The sequence below is a fragment of the Pseudorasbora parva genome, chromosome 9, assembly GCF_024679245.1.
Source record: "Pseudorasbora parva isolate DD20220531a chromosome 9, ASM2467924v1, whole genome shotgun sequence".
In the NCBI taxonomy this organism is placed as follows: Eukaryota; Metazoa; Chordata; class Actinopteri; order Cypriniformes; family Gobionidae; genus Pseudorasbora; species Pseudorasbora parva.
In genome coordinates this window covers 39,708,370-39,733,907 of record NC_090180.1, presented here as the reverse complement: position 1 = coordinate 39,733,907, position 25,538 = coordinate 39,708,370, and the positions used below count along the sequence as shown (strand labels likewise).

The window sequence follows — 25,538 nt, the reverse complement described above, 5'->3', positions numbered from 1 at the left end:
GATTAAGGTGTGTACATGTCTCTGATAATGCGACTAAAATAGGCATACTCCACATGTCTTAATCCGATTTATGTTTAGTTAGATTATGACTTTAATCAGATTAAGGTAATGAGAAATCGCTGTCTACATGGTAGCCTCTTAATCAGAGTATTGTCTTAATCAGATTAATATCGGAGTACTGTTGTCCATGTAAACGTAGTCATTGAGGATTATGCTTTGTCTGAATTGTTTTTGTATGTCTCTACTCTCACTGCATCTTTTAAAGAACAGCAGTGGCCAAAAGAGATGTCTGGAGGGGGCCTCTCAAGTTTGATTAAATGATCAAAATATTAGGAATATATATATATAGCAGACGGCAGTATTTCATTTGCTCTGCTGAGAAAGTGATTGGCCATCTGCCATCTCTTCAGGACCTGTACACTTCCAGGACTCTAAAGTGGGCAGTTAAGATTGTGGCCGATCCCTCTTATCCTGGACACAAACTTTTTGAGACACTCCTTTCAAGCAAGGCGCTGCGGTCCATCAAGACTCAAACCTCACGCCACAAAAACAGTATCTTTCCATCTGCATTTGGCCTCATCAGCACTAATTAGAACCCGCTATGTTCTCTTATCTGCCTTTAAAAAAAAAAACTTTGCTGCACCTTCTTCAAACTGTGAATGTTTGCACTGGCATACTTTTTACACATCCCACACTAATGTACTGTTAAATGTCTTTTTTATTCTTCTAAATTGTTTGTATTTATAGTAATTTTTTATCTTTTGTTCTTTATCGTTTCTTATTTACACTAAAACTTTCTCTTTCCCTTTCATTTTCATCTTATACATATCTTATCTATTAATATTCTTACTATTTCTAAGCACCTGTAAGTCAATAAAAATTCCTTGTACATGTAAACTCACTATACTTGGCAATAAAGCTGATTCTGATTCAGGTTTTGAAAAATGAATAGGAAAACAAAATACTCACAGGAAAAAGCATATTCAGTTAGCCTATTTGTATTTAGTTTGTTCTCTCTGGTTTTTGCATGTGCTCTAAATTTCTTTGTATGGCAGCCTGGACAAAAAATATGACGTATTGCATTATCACAAATAAAACGATTGACTTGAAGTCTTTACAAAATCTTAAATGTTTTAGTAATATGTAAATAAAGGGTAAAGACTTTTCCTTGGTCGGATATCACTTTTGACAACTACTGTATATCCATGCATGTAACCGGTCCTACTCGACCCACTCCGATGGGGATTCAAACCGGCGTCTCCGGCACAGGAGGCAAACATGCTAACAAGGACACTAAACACCTCTGTCTCAGTTGGTAACATGCCTCTTGAGGCCTGTGGAGTGAGGTTTACTCACACAGCTAGCATGCCTCTGTTACGCAAGTATTCCATGCACACAAAATTGTCTTGTGGGCAATCACAAACTTTGTTAAGAAGGATAACTACAGTGTTACAAATTATGAATGAACTAAACATCATTTGTTGCACTGACATTCTTATATTCATCATATATTATATAGACTGATCAGGCATAACATTATAACATAATTCCCAATATTGTGTTGGTCTCGCTTTTGCTGCCAAAACACTCCTGACCCATTGAGGCATGTAGTCCACTAGACCCATAAAGGTGTGCCGTGGTATATGGCACCAAGATGTTTGCAGCAGATCCTTTAAGTCCTGTAATTTGTGAAGTGGAGCCTTGGCCGCCCATGATCCTGTGGCCGGTTCACCACTGTTCCTTCCCTGGACCACTTTTGATAGATATTGACCACTGCAGACTGGGAACACCCCACAAGAGCAGCAGTTTTGGAGATGCTCTGACCCAGCCGTCTAGCCATCACAATTTGGCTCAATTTGACTTTTGTCAGACTCACTCAAATCTTTACGCTTGCCTATTTTTCCTGCTTCTAACACACCAACTTTGAGGACAAAGTAATTACTTGCTGCCTAATACATCCCACCCACTAACAGGTGCTGTGATGAAGAGATTAACTTTACTTCACCTGTCAGGGGTCATAATGTTATGCATAATTGATGCATATTCACAAGTGAGTATATATAACATATTGTAACATGTATCAAGCGATCTGTAACAGACAAAGCAATAGTGACACATGGTAAAAACATTGTTACTCACACTTGTGTGTTGTGACATTACAATCAGACGCAGTATCAGCACAGCATCATCTTTTATTTTCAGACTCTCTGAAAACCCTTCTTGTCTTGTTTAAAAACAAATCTGCAGTAAAATGAAGCGAACACAAACTGTGTCTTACCAATGCAATCTGGATTTTTTGTTTTTAAATTTAGGATCACAAGGAAGACAATTGAAAGACACAATGTGGCACTGCAAATTTCAGGCATCCATATGGTTTTGCGAGTAATCCTGAGTTTGTGTCACTCTCATATTTACTACTACATGACATGGCCAAATTGGTGGGTGGGGCTAAAGAGGCAATGATGTAGGCGTAGATGGTGGTCTTCTTCTGCAGAGGCGGCCTTTCATCGCACTATGACATCATACCAAAAAGCTTTTTGAACTAATGAGGATTTCTGAACCTTACAGAATATTTTTTAATGCAATTACCTCTAAAGATCAAAGAAAAATAGATTTCTCAATCCATGACCCCTTTAGTTAAACAGTATTTGAAGCCTTCATGCTTATGTATTATTACTTACTATTATTTTTATTAGCATTAATTATAAATTAAATTATTTAATTATGATTAAATCATTAATGATTATGATTTCATTTTTTTCTTCAAATATTAAAATGGTTTTTACTATGTTACTGTAATTGGTACCAGAAAACTGTGAATTTTTTTTGGTATTTTTACTCACTGCTAAAAATTTTGTATTGTGCCTATAACATTAACACATTCAATTTACTAACGAAATAATATGAACAGTATGTTATTCAGAGCTCTTGACATTAAACCACTAAACTGTTCTCTTTCTCTTTCATAATATCTAACTCTACGATATTCTTTAGTCCCAATTTGTGGAGTGCTTCAGTAGATTGGTGTGGCCTGACTCTGCAGCAGATTGCTCACTTTGTTCCACAGCACTTTTCTCAGGTCTAATTTGTGGTGATCCTCAGTAGATTGTTCTGGTCTGTTTTTGTGGTATTCCACTCTTGATTGCTGTGTTCTGTTTTGGACATTGAATAACGTCTCCCAGGTTTGCATGAATCGATTTCTTTTGGCTTTTACTGCAGTATGGGCAGGCGGATTCAAAAAGGTTTCTTCTGGCGTTTTATCTTGTTTTTCAAGTCCCATTCTGTTAGGAAAGTTCACAAAGCCTTAAAAGTTATTCTCTTTTTGTTGTGTGCTGCACACTGCTCTCATATTGTGCTGAAATGTTGCTGAGATGTGTCCTGTGGTTTGAGCTGCAGGTTTGAACTGCTGTGCTGCCTTTTGTTGGTTTTATGCCATTTTAAGCTTGTTTACTTTTGTGTCGTCATGTTTATTTACCTCCATCAGCCCTCTTCAATATATCAATAGTATCGCCAAGATATTCACCAATTTTTATGCAAACTTTGGGATATGGCATAAAAAAATGGCAGATGGAAATGACAAATTTGCATTAAAAAAGTATGCGCTCAATTTTATCCAATGAGAAGACTGACTGAAGCAAATTTACAGAATAAATCCCTTGATGTGCAGGGGATTGGACTAAACAGTGGGCCAATTTCATTGCAAAGCTTTCGTTTTCTTGAACACATAGGATGGAAACTCAGCTGAGCATTGCATATATTCAACATTAATTAAATGAAAGGGTTAGTTCACCCAAAAATGAAAATTCTGTCATTAATTACTTACCCTCATATCGTTCGACACCCGTAAGACCTCGGTTCATCTTCGGAACACAAATTAAGATATTTTTGTTGAAATCCAATGGCTCAGAAAGGCTTTCATTGACATCAATGTAATTTTCTCTCTCAAGACCCATAAAAGGCACTAAAGATGATGTTACTTGAATCGTATATGTCAATACACGGATTTACAACCATTCTAAACTTTGTTTTGAAATCAGCCCATCACTATATAAGTCGTTATTTAGTTTTTTTGCACACAAAAACTATTCTCGTCGCTTCATAAAATGATTGTAGAGCCACTGTAGTGAGATGGGCTTTGTAGCGACGTCTTTAGTGCCTTTATGGGTCTTAAGAGAGGAAATGACATTGGTGTCAATGAAGGCCTGTCTGAGCCATCGGATTTCAACACAAATATCTACATCTGTGTTCTGAAGAGAGGTCTTACGGGTGTTGAACAACATGAGGGTAAGTAATTAATGAGAAAATTTTCTTTTTTTGGGTGAACTAACCCTTTAACTAAACATTTAACTGTTTAATTTTGTAGTGTAATATTTGCAGTAATAAATGTCATAGTTGTTTTTGTTGTCTTTGTATGTTAATGTTTTGACACTGGTGGTGAAAAGTTTTTTTTTGTTTCTTCTCCTCACAGAGGCAAAAATACAGTAAAAACTTATTTTGAAATATTACTGTCTTAAAATAATTGGTGCTTATTATCGGTGCTCATTAAAACTGGTTGTTGTTGTTATTATTAATGTTGAAAAAAGCTTAATATGTTTATGATATATTTTATTCATGTTTCTTTGGTTAACAGAAAGTTAACCAAATTAGTTAACCGCCATTTAATTAATTCCATCAAATTGAACTGAATAATCCTAATGTATATTAATTGAATTATTGAACAATCTTTGATCTAATTTAATTTTACTATTAATACAATTGCATACATCTTTAAAGAAGGCTTTAAAATAGTGTCATTTGAATGAATCATTGTTGAATAAAAAAATCATTTTTATTTATTTACTTATCTTACCCACCCTAAACTTTTAAATGTTAGCGTATCATGGCTTTCACAAAAATATTAAGCACAACTTTTTCAAACACTGATAAATGTTTCTTGAGCAGCAAATCAGTTTTTAAAGGATCATGTGACACTGAAGTAATTCAGCTTGCCATCAAATAAATGCAGCTTTGGTGAGCATAAGAGACTTATTTCAGAAACATAAAAAAAAAAAAAAAAAAAAAAAACTTTTTATTGTTATGGAATGATTGTGATATGTTCGGACTCCCGTGAAGAGGTTTATCGCATAATGAAATTTTTCAAGAAGAGTGACCAGTGAGCATTACAAGTCTCCGTCGGGTCAGGATGTTTGTTTGCACTGTTATATTGCTGAGATGTCTAATCTGTTGTGACGTTCTTGTTCGCTCTGTTTTGTTTTATTTGTTTGTTTGCTTTGATGTGTTGTTTTGTTTGCTGGCATGTATTGTTCTGTACTTGTTTGTCATTTGTGCTGTGTTTGTTTGCTCCGTTGTGTTGTGTTGTGTTGTGTTGTTGACGGCTCTGATCTGTGCTGTTGGTCTTGCTCTGGTGTAGCGTGGTGTGTTTGCTCTGGTGTGTTGTGCTGTCTGTTTTTTATTCTGCAGTGTATGTCAGTTCTCTCTCTCTTTCCCTCTCAGGGAGTGTCCTATAGATACCAATTACATCCACTCAGGAAAAGACAGAGCGAAAGGGAAGTAGGGATGGAGCAGAATGAGTGGGAGGGAATAGGACAGCGAAAGCACAGGAGGGAGAACGAGTGAGAGAGAGGGAAGACGGCAGACAGACAGAGAGAAATTGGAGGAGAGAGATTCCGTCTGTGAGTGTAATAGTCTCCTGCTGTCAGACTCTGGGGAATGAAAGAGAGAAAGAATGAAGAAGAGAAATGGGAGGGAGATCATGGAGAAGAAAGGATGTATAGTGACAGAACTGAGGGAAAGAGAGAGCGAGAGAGGCCGAGTTGCATGCACAGTGCATAAAAGACTAAAGTGAAGAACTGAAGGGGAGAAACAGTAGAGAGCTGTTTAAAAAGAAGGGGATGAGAGAGAGAGAGGGTGTTGCTGAGGAGAGCAGTGTATCCCTCTATTTAAAGTCTGATCACAGTAAAGAGTGGTCTTCACAATGCAGCACACTCAATATTTCATACTATCTTGAGTGTATGTTTCTGTTCTGTGTAGCGTGTATATTTAGTAGTGTGCATGTGTGTGTCAATTATTTAATTTATTAATGATTATGAGGAAACTACTGTACAATAATGCACTGTTTGTTTGTACAAGTATGCTGTTATTTGGCATGGGACAGTTTTTGTGTTGTTGTGCACACTACATTTAAGGTCTTTTGTGTATGTGGAGCGTGTGTCTGTGTTTGTGTGTGTGCCTGTGCGTTTGTGTGGTTATTATGAGAGAGGGGCTGCTTACAGTGAATGCTTGGTCTATTGTGTGTGTGTGTGTGTGTGTGTGTGTGTGTGTGTGTGTGTGTGTGTGTGTGTGTGTGTGTGTGTGTGTGTGTGTGTGTGTGTGTGTGTGTGTGTGTGTGTGTGTGTGTGTGTGTGTGTGTGTGTGTGTTCGTTTGAGAGCTGAGGGAGTCTTTGTGCTGCCGTCCGAAATAATTCCCATCATACTTCAGTACTCAGAGAACAAAATAACTCTGATTCTAACTGAAAGAGAGAGGGAGATATTGATGTTACTTCTCATCTTCCAACTTTTCTATCATCAGCAAACTTTGGAACACACACACACACACACACACACACACACACACACACACACACACACACACACACACACACACACACAAATATCAAGATAAATGAGGACATACCATAGAGTTCTGTTGTTTTTTATTTAATGCTGATTGGTGTAGGCGGCTTGCAATCTAATATCACACGAGTAATTTCACAGTAATGATATATATCACAATCTAGTTGTTTTTGCAGGAAATTTAATTACGAAAGGTTTTATATATTACCAGTACATAACAACGCAGTAATGTCTGTTTTTAATAAGCTAGTGACTTAAATGCTTTAAAAATGAAAGGGACGTCATGTGATTTTATTACATAGCTGTTGTTGTTGTTTTTGTAGCTTAATGGGCTCAAACCAATAGATCAGATTCTCCAAGTCTGCCATCAGAACAGAAACAGCTTTGTATTATGTAACAACGGAGTTAAAAACGAAATACTCACAAAAGTATTGTGTTAATAATTAAATAGATCTAAATAGGCCTATATATAAAATCAGGGCCGTAACCACCATAGACACTGAGGGGGACAACTCCCCCTCAATAATGAAACGGCCAAACTGTCATTCAAAATACATTACATTCAAAAACATCATAACTAATAAGTAATAGGCTATTTTCTACACTGGTTTTGAGGCTCTCTCCTTAACGCTGGGTTTTGATGGGCATGCCGCACTGGAGAGTCGGAAGTAAACGCCCACGGCTAGGATTGGATAAGATTTGCATATTTAATGAGCTTCAGCTCCTCTGTCAGTTCAGTTCACATGAGGGAGGGATTGTTTTGAAAGCGGCCGGAATGAGTCTCTCGATCACAGGTCTCGTAAACATCTTTATCAAAACACAATGATTTATTTCTCATCCACCCGTGATTGATTGGAATATTATTTCTGTATTACATGGCCCACGCGATCGGTGGATATAAGCATGAACTGCACACACACACACACACACACACACACACACACACACACACACACACACACACACACACACACACACACACATGTGCGCACCCAGATCAAGAAAGGAATATTATTTCACTATTCGAGATTCATCGGCCTGCTGACGGGCTTACATTTTGGTAGCCCTTCTGGAAAACACATCCCTGGCACAACTATTACATATAAAAGATGTTTTACTCACATAAGTGTGTTGCACCATTCCTGACGGATCCAATATAGAAGGCACAGTATTGTGTCTGCAAATTTAGCACCTGAGACTTGTTTACAAATGATTCCGCAGTGAAATGAAGCGAACACACGTCCATTATCTTCCTCACATGAGCTGGAACTTTAATGAAGTATCACAGATTCCTAATATTAGGATCCGAGGGAAGCTTATGCAGCGACTGTGTTCGTCCACAATATCTTGCTATCTTCTTCGGCATGTTTATTGCTGCTGGCAGCGTGATCTGATGAGTCGGTGGGCAGGGCTACTGAATTACACGTGCTTATGATTCTGTAAGTATGAAGCACACGATCGTCTTCTGGGCCTGGAGTCTATAAAAGCTTTTCTCTGACTAAAAGAAAGCTGAAACTTACAGGATATTTTTATATTACCATGACCTTTTATATGTCAAAAGCTCAAGGGAAAGTTGATTTCTCAATTCATCAACCTTTAATGAAGAAGAAAAATAACCTATATGAGGGCAGAACCTGTAACCTTCGACACCAAACCACTAAGGAATTTGACTGTTAACAGCGACTATTTATGTTAATAGTCAATTAATAGTTAATAGAATGTTATTTATTTATTCACTAACTGGAAGAATCTCGGGATATTTGATGCAAATTAATGCAAATATAATTTGCAAATAGTCCCAAAATGATTATTTCCCAACTAGAATTATACCTAGAATTTCGTTCACTGTTCTGTTTCTTTATGCTTTATAAAAATACAAAAATTGCCCCCCCCTCCATTTTCAAGTATCGTCTGTATTAATTAAATAGCTAAAAAACATAATAGTAATCATAAAATAATTGTATAAATTCAATTATACAAATAATTTACATAAATATAATGTAAATATAATATAAATATTCACTTTTTGAAGTAAAAGGTTGTCAGGATATGCACCAGATGTTTATTGATGTCGATGTTTTATGTGTTTTTTAGTTCAGTCACTCAGCATCACTTACCTCAGAGAGGGGCAGACTACTTTTGGTTTTGCCTCTTGTGAGTGTTCATTTTGAAACCTGCCTACCCTAAAGAAATGTTTTGCATTTTAAAGTAAAACAATATTTAAAATTTATGCTCACCTTTGAGGAAACCCCCATTGGGAGGTTCTGTCAGGTTTAGCGAGATACTGTGGGTAATTTTGTCCCTGAAGTATAACTAAGTGAACACAAACATTCATACAAACAGCATATATACACACATATCATATATACCCACTGATTTTTCTTAATTTTGATGTGTCCTGTTTCATTCTCTTTCCTCAGTTTTGTCTTTTCTTTAAAACTAAGAGAAGCAAAACAAATAAACTGAATGTTTGTGTGTGTGTGTGTGTGTGTGTGTGTGTGTGTGTGTGTGTGTGTGTGTGTGTGTGTGTGTGTGTGTGTGTGTGTGTGTGTGTGTGTGTGTGTGTATGTGTGTTGGGGTCGCTTCGTCTTGAGGGTCAAGCTTCAGGTCATAGCGGTTGCCCCTGGTAACCTCCCTGTCTGGTTGCGTAGCAACCTTCCTCCTTTGTTCTAAAATGATTTAATTTATGGTCTTTTTCACCCCCCTTCTTTCTTCTTTCACCTCTCACTGTCACTCCCTCTATCTGTCTCTATATCTCTCTTTCTCCCTCAGGACACTGTTCTCTCCTCTCTTTGCTTCTATCCATCACAAGGCTCTCCGAGGCTCCTGGCGTCTGTCGGTGTGTGTATGAGAGTGAGAGATGGACCGATAGTGAGCGAGAAAGTGCTCGAAGTTGAGTCTATACTGACGTGTTTGTTATCGTTGCGAGAATGTTTATGGTGGCATTGTGGTGGCTGAGGTCGCCGTGTCTGTTTGCTTGATAAAGGGATCTCATATCTCCACCTCCTTGTAATTGACCTCTTATTTCTTAAAGTGCTTTATTGGCTGCAATGCACTCGATACCTGCCAAAGCACTAAGTGCTCTTTTTCATTGGCTGAATCTCAAAAGCTAGTTAGCTGCCTAGACAGCATTTTTTGAGAATCATAGGCGTGTTCGAATGTAGAGCATGCCTGAATGTTTGGCATTAACCTAGTGAGCTGCCTATCTAGAGAGCACTCTTGGGCATCATAGGTGTGTTTGAATGTTTAAACTGAACCTATAAATATGAAAGCGCAGTGAGCTACCTGCCTAGGTTCTATTTTTGTGCATTATAGAGTGTACTGTAGACAGCACATTTGAATAATTGAATTGGACATTTTAATGGAAACGAGTTGTGGGCTTGGTATGATTAAAATAAAAAACAAACAAATAAATCAATAAAAAAAATGATTGACTTATCTAGGCAGCATTTTTGGGAATCCAATGCACGTTTTAATGTAAACAGCACTTTAGGGCATAATACACTGAGCTGAAAGCTGTCACTGGGCTGGTACCCTTTCAAAAGGTACAGCTTTGTACCTAAAGAGTGCACATTAGTACATCAATTGTACATACTGGTACCAAACGTGTACATATTAGTACCTAAATGGTACATCTTTGAACCTTTTTAAAGGGTACCGTCCCATTGACAGTTTTTGTACCAATTTTTCAGAGAGTGTAGATTGGTTTAAATGTTTAAATTGAACCTATACAGTAGTCAGAAAACTGAGTATTATTTGGTCATTTTATGGATGGCTAAATTTAGTTTGGTGTTTTGGACCTTCATTTTTGGACATTGAATGGATCTTAGTGAGCTGCCTGTAAATGCCTATTCAACAATTTATATAAAAACAGGTACATTTTATGAGAAAATACTATTTCAGTGTTTCAACTTCAAAATGTCACTTTAAATTCAATATTAACGTCACTTGAAGTTTAACTATCAATTTAGGGGAAATTATTTTTAAGGGAATAGAATACTAGGTAGTGTAGGCACAGGCAGCATTTTTGGGCATCAAATGCCATGTCTTTTTAAACACTTGAAACTTAAATATATTGAGGTGGCTTCCTAGACAAAGCACTTGTGGCCATCACAGGCAAGTTCAAACGATTGTAGACCAATAGTAAACATCGTGGCACCTGAAAAATATCAGCTTGAGACTTTCTCCCCATTCTCTCTCTCTCTCTCTCTCTCTCTCTCTCTCTCTCTCTCTCTCTCTCTCTCTCTCTCTCTCTCTCTCTCTCTCTCTCTCTCTCTCTCTCTCTCTCTCTCCTTCTCTCCTTCTCTCCTTCTCTGGGTCATTCTGTCCCTTCTTGCCCCCTGCTCAGTCTCTCTCTCTGGGGTGCGAGATAGTGCACTAACAATGTTTGACAGGCAGAGGGAGGAGGGCGGCATAACCAACAACAACTGTGAAAAAGAGCGGGAAAGAGAAAGAAAAGAGATAGAACGATGCAGTCATTTAATGAATACTGTCTGATGTAGAGCGTGTGAATGATTTATTTGTGCTCTAACAGTGAGTTTTTTATGTAAATATTTACATTGTATCTTAATGAGCACTTTTAATTTCAACGTGATCCTCAAGCAAGCAAGGAACAATCTGTCTGTGTGTGTGTGTGTGTGTGTGTGTGTGTGTGTGTGTGTGTGTGTGTGTGTGTGTATGTGTGCACTCATTCAAGTAGCAATATTGTTCCAACATCATTAATATTAAATCTATTCATTTGAAATTTGGTCGTCATGAAAATTACATTTTGACATGAAAATTACATTTCATATTTGTATGAAACTTCTCTTTAGAGTGAATCACAAATTGTGTGAAAATAGAAAAAAGGAGAAGGATGAAAAATAGGGCGAATGACATAAGGATAAGGGCGTACACACCCAGGGGGCCAGTTATCGTGCAGAAAAGTAAGTGTGTGTGTGTGTGTGTGTGTGTGTGTGTGTGTGTGTGTGTGTGTGTGTGTGTGTGTGTGTGTGTGTGTGTGTGTGTGTGTGTGTGTGTGTGTGTGAGAGTGCTTGGGGTGGGGCAGTTATAGGGCAACAGCTGGCATTGAGTGGGGGTTTGGAAAGGGTCATGTTGATCAATGACCTACTAATGTACTGTATACAGCTTTACCCAAGCGTTTACTTGAGTATGTGAAGTTGTGAACTACAACAAAATATATTCTAAAATGTAATTTATTGCTGTGATGGCAAAGCTGAATACTCAGCAGGTGCTCAAAAAAACATTTCTTCTTCTTTTTATTATTATCAATATAAAAAACAGCTGTGTTGTGATACTTTTTTCAGTCATACTTTACTGTCACTATCGATCAGTTTAGCATATAACATTTTTTTTTCTATTGTGTGATATGTAATATTATATAATCACACTTTAGATTAAGGTCCAATTCTCACTATTATTTAATGTAATTAACAATGATTTTGCCTCAATAAACTAATTCTGTTTATTATTAGTAAGGTATCGGGTAAGATTAAATGAATGTAGAATATGGTCATGCAGAATAAGGCATTAATATGTGCTGTATAAGTACAAATAAGCAGCCAATATGCTAGTAATATGTTTATTTTTTACGTATAAAAAATAAATAAAGATACATTTTGCTTAAGGGAGACAATAAAACGGAAATAATAATAAATAAAATAATAATGCTAATTTTGTTAATAGTGAGAATTGGACCCTACTGTGGTATATATAAATATTTATTTATTTATCCTACTTTTTAATAATTTTTTGAAGCAAAAAGGTGATACACAGCAAAGAATGTGCATTTTCGTCTTGATTTTCAAAAAACATCATAACCTAATAGATGCATTTACTTAAGAAATCATTGTAAGATAATAAACGATAGGTACAGTAGTTAGACTATATATCTTGAAATTTCCCCCCCAAAAAACTGCTGAATAAGAATAGTTCTCTCATGTAAAATGCATCTAAAATAAAACAAATTTCATCATGCATCTATATAAAATATAATTAAAATCTTGACAATGAAAATGATTGCATTATTGTCCATTATATTTATCAACAGGGCTGGGCACTGTGACTGTATGTTGACCCATTACGGATCTCTTGTCGGACCGCTGGGGGGGGGTTTAGTGGTGTGATATAGCTTTAGATCTTCGTCGGAGCCAAATGGGTTCTTGCGCGGACAATCTCCATTAAGCTTCATAAATCAATATTTGGTCCACACACACACTGCCAGATTATGATTAAGCAAATGTGTTCCAGCAGTTAGAAGATCAAATCAAATCTTGATCAAATCTTATAAATGTGAGCAGTCTGACCAATTAATAAGGCAAAAAGGACTTAGTCTAGTCCAGCTGCTGCTACACACTTCCACGCGCAAACAGCTGGACATCAGAGAAGAACCAAATGGATGTTGTGCCAATCAAACACTAATCGGGCTGAAAAAGAGACATATGCAGTGGAGGAAGCAGGGAGTCCGTAACAGAGGCAGAGAGATAGAGGAGAGTGTGTAGAGGTGACAGAATACCAGAGGGAAAATATGGAGAGACAGAAAGAGACAGATGGAAGGAGGAGGAAAAGGAAAGAAGAAGTGAAGCACAGATGGAGAAAGATGAGAAAGGAGGAAGAGGGAAATGGAGAGATGAAGGGGTTATTTTTCACGGTCTGTTTTTGGACTGTATTTATTACACTTCAACCTGTGTTATCTCTCACATACAAACACTCATCTTCTCCCTCCCTCTCTCATTTATTTCTCTCTGTCTCTCCTTTTGGCTTTCTTCGACAGTCTTTCGCCTTATTCATCTGTTTATCTGTAATCTTTCGCTTTTGTCTCTTTCAGCAGCCGTCCTCTCTGCTCTGTCGTCTATGTGAGGAGGGTGTAAACGATGTTGCTTTAAATATAGGCTGTGCGCTTTCTACACCCTCACACATTTGTGTGTGTGTGAGCGAGAGACACCTAGAGAAATGCAGAAAGAGAGGGAGATGCGATGGAGAATGACACTGTCTGAGTGTTTAAAATCAACTGCACATGTGTCCGTGGGTATACTCAGTGCATCACATCTGCTGGGTCGTAACAAAAAAAGGGTCACAGGGCTGTAGACGGCAAGAGGAACAATGCTAAATGTGAATAAAAAATTGGAAGTTACCATATGATCATGCTAAATAGGCTTATCTGCTCCTCAGAGAAAGAAGAAAGTGCTTTCTATGTCTTTTTTTGTTAACATCAAAAGCCATTTGTCCAGCAAACTCTACTTTATTTTGGTGCAAATTCATCTGTCGCTTTGTAGAAGATCAAACAAGATAAATGTAAATATGACCCAGACTGCATAAAATCTGGCTTCACTTGCATTGAGGAAAAACATGGTTTGAGCCTTTAAAATGCATTTTAAAATTGAGAAATTAATAGAATATAATTAACTTCATAATGAATCCTTCTCAATTGTTTTAAAATTTATTAAAAAAACTATTTATGATTAATCGAATCAACAATTCTCACGCTTCTTGGCTAATGCTAAGAGCAAAAACGGCATTAAATAGAAATCGCAATTGATACTTACGCAGAATAGATACACAATACCAGCTATGTTTTCCTCTCTCAAATGCACAGTGTTCTAATAATTTTGGGCACCATTGTACATACATACACATACGTATATGGATAAAGCTTGTTCAGTCCTCCTGTAGGTCTTATTGGTTTCCAAATTTTAATGAAAAGGAATAGTTTATCTTTTAATATAAATAATTCTTCCAAGTGCAACATATTTCCCAGTTCCCTAGCCCACATCTCAAAGTAGGGACAGAATCTGCTTTCCACATCTGTAAAAGGAGTCTTTTTGCAAGCATCATAGAAGTGAAATGGCCTGTGTTTGATACTTACTACAAAAAGCATTCTCTGCTCCTAAAAGTCCATTACAAAGCTCAGGCTCCAGATCAATAGATTGATCTTCAGAAAGAAATTTAAATACGAATTTCCAAAATGGCTGAATTTTACTACATGACCATAAAGAATGAAACAGGATGCCTTCTGACATTTTACACTTATTACAGAGTGGAGAAATCGTGGGATAATTTAATGAAGATTTCATTTATAATAATGAAGCCTAATTACCTTGAAAATTGTGTCTAATATTCACAGAACATGCATGTACATTTCTCAAGCACTCATCCATGGTTTCATGAATATTAAAACCAATTTTCATCTTCCCAGTCATATTTTATTTTCTGTGTTGTTGTCCACCTTTTCTAGCAGTATTTTGTAAAAGATTGACCCACTACCACTCATATCAGGGTGTATTTTCCCTTTTTATTATGATAGGACAGTAAGAAGAAAGGGGAAAAAGGTCTGCAACAGCCATTAGAATTGTTTGTGATTTGGTCTTAGTGACTTATTATTCCTCTTGACTACTCTTAACATTTCGCAGATTTAGGAACTGGTTTTAGCATTAAAATGCTTTGTGAAATACTCTTAGAGCAAAAACGTAGGAGTCCTAAAATTAAGACCCCATTGTTTTTAAGAGTTTCTCCTAAATCGGCCAAGTTAGGAGCTATTTTACAAGTTAGCCTTAAGATGTTTTGTGAATATAGCCCCAGGACTGCAACTGAAACACCTTCCTCAATTCACTCATACAAGTATATGCTTCAACCCAGCAGCTACGGTCACTGAGCGAGCGACGCTCTTCACAACGATCAGATCCACTCTCCAAAATCGTCATCCTCTCTGCACCTCTCAGGTGAAATGACCTCGACCCGAACTGCCGAGAACATTTCATCTTTCAAGAAGCAACTAAAGACACCCCTCTTCCACTAACATTTAACCACCCCACACTCTTACCAAGCTTCCTAACGCACTTGTCTAATAAACCTGGCATTATAATGTGAACATAGTTGGCTCTTTGACTGATTGCTTTTGTTAGTTGCTTTGGATAAAAGCATCTGCTAAATGCATACATGTAAATGTTGTTTAAAAATTTTAAAGAAAATTTGTTTGCTAAACACTTGTCGTGTCACTACCTGTTGTCCATCTTTTCTTCCAAACTTGTCTGACCCATATTTTATTATGTGGAACAATAAATGTTTTTGTTTTTTTTACCATGTATTATGAAAGTCAGTGGGGGTCCAGTGTTGCTTTGGACACCACTGACTTTCGTTGTTTGGACAAAAGCAATTAAAAAGCTCTTTTTTTGTGTTCCAGGCAGGTTTGAAACAACATGAGGATGAGTAAATAATGGGAGAATTCAAAATGCTACTGCTTATGTTATCAAGCTACATAAAGTGGCAGTGACATATATTTGAGTAGTGTGTTCCAATCATGCAATCATGCACCCTTCAGAGTACTCATTTTAAGTGCTCTGCCCTTTGGAGTGAGTAGGACATAGTGGTATTGTCTTTAAAATTGAATTTACCCAGATTCTCTCTCTCTCCCCATATCCACTTCACTCCATCCACTCAGTGATTAGAGTCGAGTCAGTGTCCTGACATAACCAGTTAAATGGATCAGATGCCATTTTGAGAGTCTCAGTAAGTGCCCCCTGCAGCAGTTGTCCACTGCACAGAGAGCGTGTATGTGACCCACTAATCGCTTATTAACTGCTAACACCGCTCTAATTGGTTGCCGATAAGTAGCCAGCACTGTGTGTGCTAAAGCTAAAGGCTAATTTTAGCCTATTATCTGTTGGCATAGGTTCATTGAGTTTACAGAGCTAACTATAATTCTACCACTGTTTCGGTTTTGAGAGCACGTGAGGGTTTTAACATGTACGCACATAGCCAGATGTTCTGTGATGTAAATGCTGAGACTTGGTCTTTTCTCATCCCTTCTGATCTAGCTCTATTTTTAAAATCAGAGTCTTGTTAAAGCCTTTTAGGCTAATCAGGCTGAGTTCGGCCCAGCTTCACACTCGCCTAGCACACCTGCGTTTGTCCCACATATTTGCCCATGGAAAGCCAGCATTTGGCCTGCGATTGTGTAGGTTAATCCTAGCTCTAGCAAAACATCAGGCAAGAATTAAGCCAGCGTTTAGCCCGAATCAATCCAAGATCGAGTTCGACAAATGCAGTATCATAAGGCAGTGTGACATCAGAATCAGGCCAAGATTAAGTCAGTATTCAACCAATGTTAGCCTTGCAATTAGCAATATTTGCCCCGTCATTCAGCCAGCATACGCCCAACATTCAGCCAAGTTTTGCTCCATGTTTAATCTCTTTGAGTCCGGAGCTTGGCCAGCATCAAGCCAGCATTTGCCCAGTATTCACTTAACATTAACGTATCCCTCCATTCAAGTTGCCATTAGCCTAACATTCAGACGGTGTTTCGCCCAAAGTTGATCAAGCAGCGGTCAGCATTAAAAAGGTCATCGATTATAACCTAAGTGGTAATTATTGGGTAAAGTGAAGCATGTGCCGCCCAGGGCGGAATTATCATACAGCTAATCTAGCATTGGCATTACATCTGGCCTTTATACTCACACAGACACATTTGAGTAAAGTTATCCTCTTTTATTTGCCTGAAGGGCTTTACAGTTAACCTCAAACCTCAATCCCTATAAGCACTAAGCAATCAATATAAAATCACAAAACTAAGCTTTTTTTTCAGGAGATGTGAGTGGTATTTACCTGTACAAAACTCATTATTATGATGCGATGCTGGAATATTCTCACTGGTTGATATGCAGTTGCTAGAATGTTCTAGGTCAGGGGTTTTCAAACTTTACGATGAGGACCCCCAAATATGATGCACCTTTATGGGGGACCTCCTTAAATCCATCTCTATATTTTTATGTATGGAAAAACATTTAAACTGTTAGATAAATAGTAAGTGTGAGATTTAAAATACAAAATATTGTTTCCAAATTTAGTAACTGGTTTTAGCATTAAATGCTTTGTGAAATACTCTTAGAGCAAAAATGTAGGAGTCCTAAAATTAGGACCCCATTGTTTGTAAGAGTTTCTCCTAAATCGGGAAGTTAGGAGCTACTTTACAAGTTAGCCTTAAGATGTTTTGTGAATATAGCCCCAGGACTGCAACTGAAACACCTCCTTCCTCAATTCACTCATACAAGTATATGCTTCAACCCTCCAGCTACGGTCACTGAGCGAGCGACGCTCTTCACAACGATCAGATCCACTCTCCAAAACCTTCATCCTCTCTTCACCTCTCAGGTGAAATGACCTCGACCCGAACTGCCGAGAACATTTCATCTTTCAAGAAGCAACTAAAGACGCAGACGAAGATGCACCTTTATGGGGGACCCCCTTAAATCCATATTTTATGTATGGAAAAACATTTAAACTGTTAGATAAATAGTAAGTGTGAGATTTAAAATACAACATATTGTTTCCAAATTTAAATTTAATATACTTAATGTTGGAAGTATAAACCTGAAGAAGAATATGTTCAATTAAAAATTACTTGTATAAGCAACTTTCACAATAAATGTATGTAAGCAGCTTACGTACCGCATTAAGAATTCTGCTCTACGAACCCAGTGAGCTGGGACTATAGTGATAAAAACTCACTAGCAAGATACAAAGCAAACATATACAATTCTGAAAGGTATGTACTGTATATGGCTAACAGGGTGAGAAACATTTAGAAATTAAACAGTTAGATTGTTCGGTAGACTTTATCCATTTTTTCTTTGTCTTTTAATTATTTGAATTTTTTCTGGGGACCCCTTAGAACAGGGCTATTCAAATCTTACCCTGGAGGGCCAATGCAGTGCAGAGTTTAGCTCAAACCTTAATCAAGCACACCTGAACATGCTAATCAATGCCTCCAGGATCATTAGAAAATCACAGGAGGGTATGTTTGATCAGGGTTGGAGCTAAACTTTGCAGTGCATTGGCCCTCCAGGGTAAGATTTGAATAGCCCTGCCTTAGAATCTTCTGGAGGACCCCTGGGGTCCCGGGACCCCAGTTTGAAAACCCCTGTTCTAGGTGATTGTCCTGGTGTTGCTATGCAGTTGCTATGGTGTTTTGGGTGGTTGCCAAGTAGTTGCTTGCATATTGTGAATTGCTGCGGTGCAGTTACTAGGGTTTTCTGGGGGGTAATAGGGGGATGCTTTACATTTGCTAGAATGTTCTTTGTGGTTGCCAGGGTGTTACTATGCAGCTAGCTAGGGTTTTCCTGGTCCTCTTAAAGGACCCACCTATGTTTCTATGATATTCTGGTCATAAGATGTGATTGGTCCCTTCATAATTCTAAGCCTAGGGTTGTTGTTGTTTTTACCAGGTAAAAACACCTTCCGCAAAAAAAGTATAGCATAAGATTTGAAGTACCATTCATGCCCGTATCATAAATGATGCAGGATACATAAAAAATAAAATAAAAATACATATATGAGCAAATATCTAATATGAGCCAACATGGCTATTTAGTAATTACATATATATCCTCTTAAAATGTGTTGTTTTTCTTCAGAATCTTGGGGACCTCAGTCAGCATTTTATTATTATCAATTTCTTCCTATCTCTTTTCATGCTATCTTAATCTACAGTTTCATTCTCTGGCGACCCACGCAGCGTGAGGTGCAGGCAACTTTAACGATGCTATTTTCTCTTCTCTTCTCTTCTGTTTTTTTTTTTTTTAGCGAGAAATACACATCACTGCATTCAAAGATCATGATGATGGGGACGAAGCATCTAATTTTCACTCTCGTTTTCTCACTGTCTTCTCTCTCTGTCTCTAACTATATCTCATTTCATGATGCCATCTTGGTTTTCTCTCTTTTTTTACTCTAATAACTTCTCATTTATCTCTGTCCCGTTGCCCAGATGAAGACCCCTTCCAGCCAGTGACCCAAGATGAGACGGTGGCAGTGGGCGGGGTGGTGACCCTGACCTGCAGCGTGAAAGAAAATGATAACTCCTCTCTTCAATGGTCCAACACAGCCCAGCAGACCTTGTACTTTGGAGAGAAGAGAGGTGAGCACCACCTATTTTAATAGGAAAATTATGATTTTAACATTCTTCCAAACCTGTATGACTTTTTCTTTCTGTGGAGCAGTGCTGTGGTCCTGGCTGCTTTTTTCCATATAATAAAAGTGAATGGAGACTGAAGTTTCCAAAAATGGAAAGTGGTCTGTGTGATTTAGGCTATATAAGTCTTCAGAAGCAGATGTGTGAAATTGGGGCTCATTAAAAATTTGTTGAATATCTTCCCGTCTGCCACAACTTTATTTAGCAAACTTTAATTCGGGTTGCTTGCATTGTTTAATAGCTCTCTCTTTTCACAATCCAATCAATTCCTACTGAAAAAAATCGAATCTTTTTAAACATTTTTAACCACTGAGTATTTTTACATTTATTTATTTAAGTAGAATATCCTATTTCCAACAAAAAGTGTAACATTACTGCTAAAACTAGTTGTAAACTGCAATTCACAAACAGACATTTCATGACCTCTCTTTTACTCATTCGCTTTTAAGACTGTGGTCTGTGACTGCAATTACTCCCCATTTTGGTGTGAACAGGAATTGATTTTTGTTGGACCCTTCCTTAGAGATTTCCACAAGAGCTCCTAGTCCCCCAACACCAGACACAAAAAGAATGCGCGAGACACCTTCCTAAAACATTAATATCACCCTAAAAACAAACAGGTGGCTCTGTGATAACGAAAAGCGAGGTGATGGAGAGAGAAAGACAGAGCGAGAGAGAGAATAGAGGGGTGACCTGATTAAAGAGGAAAACAAAAGAAGGCAACAAGAGAGCACCATGAAAAAGCAGAAAGAGAAAAGTCTATTGAACGAGAAAGAAAAAGGGAGCGTTAAGAGAAGGGAGAAGAGAAATAAAAATCACAGAGGTGGACTTTAAAAAAAATAGGATAAATATATTTTTAGCAAATTTAAGATAATTAGCCTGGATGCCAGCCGAACTTAGCCCCACCCACAGGGTGGAAGTTGAGTCTGGACTAGATCTGTTGTGGAGCAACTATGCTCGAACCAGACCCTATTGGAGCTGTTCGGACCAAACAAATTTTCGGGGCTGGCTTTATACAATGATGGACAGATGATCAACAGTAATGTAATCAACCACGTCACCAAAGGGTGCTTGGGTTGAATTCATTCTAATCTTAAACTGAGAACTTTTTTGTATATGTATTCACCTTTAATACGTCTCTCAAAAATGATGATCGTGTTGGTAAGTACTCTGTACTCTCCATCAAAGATCGTTTACACTCATCTTTATCTACTACTTCTTCCAGTACGTGTGCATTTGAGTTCTGTTGACAACTATGCGTCGCTTGTCACTTACTCCGCTGCTCTGATTGGTTGTAGGTCTATCCAGTTGAGTGCTGAGACATTTTCTTTCCTGGTTCGGTTGAAACACAGCCTGATGGAGCAAAATCAGACTCATATTCTGACTAGAATCTGAGTATGACGAAGTCAGGCTGCAAGATAATTAGTTTCCAAATTTTAATGAAGTTTATTTTCTAACCCTATTGCTTTTAGTATAAATTCAAATAAATGTATTGTGGTTTGACCTTTAAACATAAAAAACTATTTGGGGTAATTAATCAACTCGATTCAAGTTCTCTGAAAACAAATTTTATTATCTTATTATCTACAGTTTTGCTCCCCTGTGAATGTTTCCAAATTGAAGGATGAGATTAAGAAATTTTAAGAAAAATATTTTTTGCTGTGTAGAACATAGAGAGAACACCGTAAAAGGAGAACAGGAGACTCACACATACTCACAAGTGTGAAGAGATGAACAGATTAGCGCGGAGGAACGATGGATGAGTGGATGAGCGAAGAGAGATAAAGAGAGGAATGACAAAGGAGGAGTGTGTGCATGAAAGAGCAGAATGGAGGACAGAGGACCGTCAGCTGATGAAGACAAATTAAGTGCCCTTCACTTACTGATAAACCATGAAGCGCACGCACACATTTACTGTATATCTGCGTTAGACACAAGTTCTCCTTTTGTTCAAAGGTGAAGTGTGTAATTTCTGCACCATTAGCAAAAATAATAACTTCTCAAACAGGTTTTCTGAATCATTGCCAGCCTGTTTGATCAGACCAACCATACTTGGGGGACTTTCTCTGTCTACGGAACACTTGATTGGGCAAAAATCTGTGTAGTGCAGGATGAGTCAGTATTTTTCCTCCATTTTCCAGGAAGAGAACTGTGTTGTTATTATTATTAACTAAAGCTAAAACTATTAATCGTTATCATAAAATAAATAAAAAGCAAATATTTGGTGAAAAACTATCTAATCTGCCACGAGTCTAGCAACTCTCAATACCTGAGCTGCAAAAACCAAACTCTGCTCAGGCCAATCACATCGTGTACAGAGTGATTCCCAGACCCAACATCTTGATGTGGGTCTGGCTTGTCAGGCTAGCAATTGTGAGTTATATAAAGTCAGAATTGCGTAATATAAAGTAGCAATTATGAGATAAAAAGTATATTTTATCTAAGTATCTTTTAAAATGTGTTTTTCTGTGGCGGAAACAAGCAAGACGTGTAAATTTGAACTTCTAGGAGTGCATTAGCATAAAGATTACCTTAAAAGTTAGGGAGGGACAAGCTTTATTTTTTATTTTATTTATTTTTTATTAAATGGAAAATCCTTTTTGGGATAAAATTGTTTTATGTACTGTGCAGACATACTTTAAATACTTCTAAATCATGACTATAACATCGCAACATGACCACATATGAATATATATTCAGTATTAAGCCATTCGGCGTACTCTGATGAACAACGGTGCTATAGCCATTCAGAATAGAGGTCATTTACATATAGAATTCCTAAATGTACAGCTGGTTTATTTCCTAGGCTTGGTTGCACAGAAATCTAATCTGAGGACTGTCATTTTGCATGGTGAAATCTCGTCAATATCCTATGTATCTACATGGGTTGCTATAGTAATAATGTCAGCATCAGCATGATGCCAAGAGACTTTCTCATACAACAACTGAGCGAAGCTGTCAGTGGAAAAAGAGCACAGACAACTGGAAACTTTGCCTGTACTCATGTCTGTCATCTCGCTTTGGTGCTGAACTCACAATATCTGTAAGAGAACAGAGGCATTTTATGCATTCATGCATACAGTATACAGTGTCCAAAACTGCTGACTTGTTCTATACTCACTACATAGTAAACGTCACACGGTTTGCTAGATGAGGAAAGAGTAAGCAAAAATGTGTGTATTCAGATCAGACAAAATTGCGCATTCAGTATGATATGGACACATCTCATTCTGAATAAGACATATATAAAAAAAATCTTATAAATGGATTTCAAAGTCATATGAATGTAGTGTGGAGCAGGATTGTACACATACATTTTCCATGTGTAACAAGTAACAAAAATGTAACAAGTACAAGTCTGATAAAGGGAGAAAATGGAAGAGTTAGAGAGATGGTAGAGAGATTCATCACATAAATCTAAATCACAATGTTTTTGTGCCAGACACCTTGACTAACGTTATCAGCAAAAAGGGGAAAATAAAATGCTAAAAATTCTTGAATATGGCACCTATGTAGTGTATGTGTTTCTCTTATCTGCTCTGTCTTTTTCAGCACTGAGAGATAACCGTATCCAGTTGGTAAAGTCCACGGGTACAGAGCTGATAATCACCATCGCGGACGTTCAGCTGTCAGATGATGGAGAGTACACCTGTTCCATTTTCACAATGCCTGTACGGACCGCACGAGCCACAGTTACTGTACTTGGTATGTATGTGTGTGTGTGAGTTTTTAGTCAGGGTGGCATGAATCAGTAAAATTGGCTGTTATATGTAGCACATTCCTCATTCCTCTTCATGTATTTCACTGAAAGTCTGAGACATCATGTCATGGGTGTCTTTAGCACAAGGAAAATATTTGTTTGTTTAATGGACAGAGGCCTTTCTATTAGATGATTATGAGCACTCGCAAAGTGATCTTAGCCACAAATGGCAAATCATTGAAATGGCGATGAAACTAACACCATTAGAAAATGAAAACATTGCTGTCATTCAATCCAAAACAGACAAATCTATCTATCTATCTATCTATCTATCTATCTATCTATCTATCTATCTATCTATCTATCTATCTATCTATCTATCTATCTATCTATCTATCTATCTATCTATCTATCTATCTATCTATCTATCTATCTATCTATCTATCTATCTATCTATCTATCTATCTATCTATCTATCTATCTATCTATCTATCTATCTGTCGGTGTGTCTGTCTATCTGTCTATCTATCTATCTATCTATCTATCTATCTATCTATCTATCTATCTATCTATCTATCTATCTATCTATCTATCTATCTATCTATCTATCTATCTGTCTGTCTGTCTGTCTGTCTGTCTGTCTGTCTGTCTATCTATCTATCTATCTATCTATCTATCTATCTATCTTGTAGCATACATCAGTAGTGTTAATAGAGGTCATTAAGTGGGTCATATGTCAATTAAATAACTGCTGTAACTGGCAAGTTCAGTGAGTTCGAATAGTAAAAGATGTGTCAGCATGGTTGAAACCGATAACTTCTGAGTTCATGAGTCTCTTTGAAAGGTAATTTGTCACAATAAGCATATATCACTACAGCGATGCAAGTGTTTTGTGCTAGTTTCAGTCCGACGCAGTTACAATTTTAATGTCCAGCTCCATGTTGATTAAATAGCAAATGCACTTTTGTCCATCTGTTCACCCATGGGCATGTGCCACACAAACATTTTAAAATTTTAAAAATGAAAGAATTCCTCTTTGGGGAAGCGTTCAGTCAAGTAAATGGCAATCACCATGGTGCAAGCGCAACTGGCTTTTAAAGATAATGGGAGAAGAGACTTTTATTGCAAATGGCCAAAACACACCCATGACTTATTACAGTTTTTCTCAGTCGCTTTGGTACATTTCTCGAATCAAACTCACAATCTGCAAAACAGTAAGTGCATTTCTCAAAACAATTTGTACAAATAGCAAAACACCATGGATAACCTGCAAAAGCCACTCTCTTCCTCAAAAACCTTAGTTCATCTCTCAAAAGTAAATATCTGTGTCAATGAACATGTCAGTGCCATCAGAATGACAAGTCCTTGTGTCATTGTGTATGGATAAGACAGTCAAATTGTTTAGTCATGTTGTCAATATAACAGTTTACTCTGGAGGATGTTCTGATGGAAACTATGGCTAAAGTTTTGATGACAATTATTGTCAATTTTACATCTTAGTGTATGTGTGAGTGTAATAGCAAGAGAATGGAAAAGATTCAAATTTACACTCTTACTGTTTGTACTGTATTTTATTGACAGAACATGTCATTGAGATACAAAAATGAAAAGAAAGCACTGAATAGCACACACACAAAAAACCTACAGAAGAAATGTGAACAGGAAAAACTGTACATGTGGTGCTGTAGAAATATATATATATATATATATATATATATATATATATATATATATATATATATATATATATATATATATATATATATATATATATATATATATATATATATATATATATATACCGGCTAGTTGATGTTTCATGAGAAGCACCTTTGTTAGAGAAATTCAAGATTCACCTGGGAGCAATTTACCAATTCAGGACAGATTAAGAAAAAAGTATAATGGAAATATAGAAAGCATAAAAAATGCTTGACATATTATAATAACTTCTGCAACCATTTTGCATGTAAAGACTTGAGCTTGTGCTTATATGTTGTGGGGGGTGAGACTATTCAACAGAGACCCAATATAATACATTTTGATCAACATGACATAAGCACCTGATAATGTAGGAAACAACAGAGAATTGGACATAATCATTTGCGTGGATGTACCAAAGCATTTGCAACTTGTTCAAAGAAATGAGAAACAGCTTTTTGATGTGCACAAGTGACACAATGATGTGAGAATTGAATAGGTAGTTTTGAGAATTTCAATTCTGATCTGAGAAATGTACCAAATCGACTGAGAAAAACTGTAAGA

General features: G+C 37.2%; 1 protein-coding gene across 3 annotated transcripts in view; it reads left to right on the top strand.

Annotated features, from left to right (window-relative positions):
• The window catches only part of cadm3 (cell adhesion molecule 3), an 80,626-nt gene that overhangs the window by 30,637 nt on the left and 24,451 nt on the right, over window positions 1-25,538 (top strand). For all 3 annotated transcript variants that reach the window (XM_067452609.1, XM_067452611.1, XM_067452610.1), the window contains exons 3-4: window positions 19,373-19,522; window positions 23,129-23,281. In XM_067452609.1, the coding sequence (XP_067308710.1) occupies window positions 19,373-19,522; window positions 23,129-23,281 (303 nt within the window). The remainder of the gene's footprint in view (window positions 1-19,372; window positions 19,523-23,128; window positions 23,282-25,538) is intronic.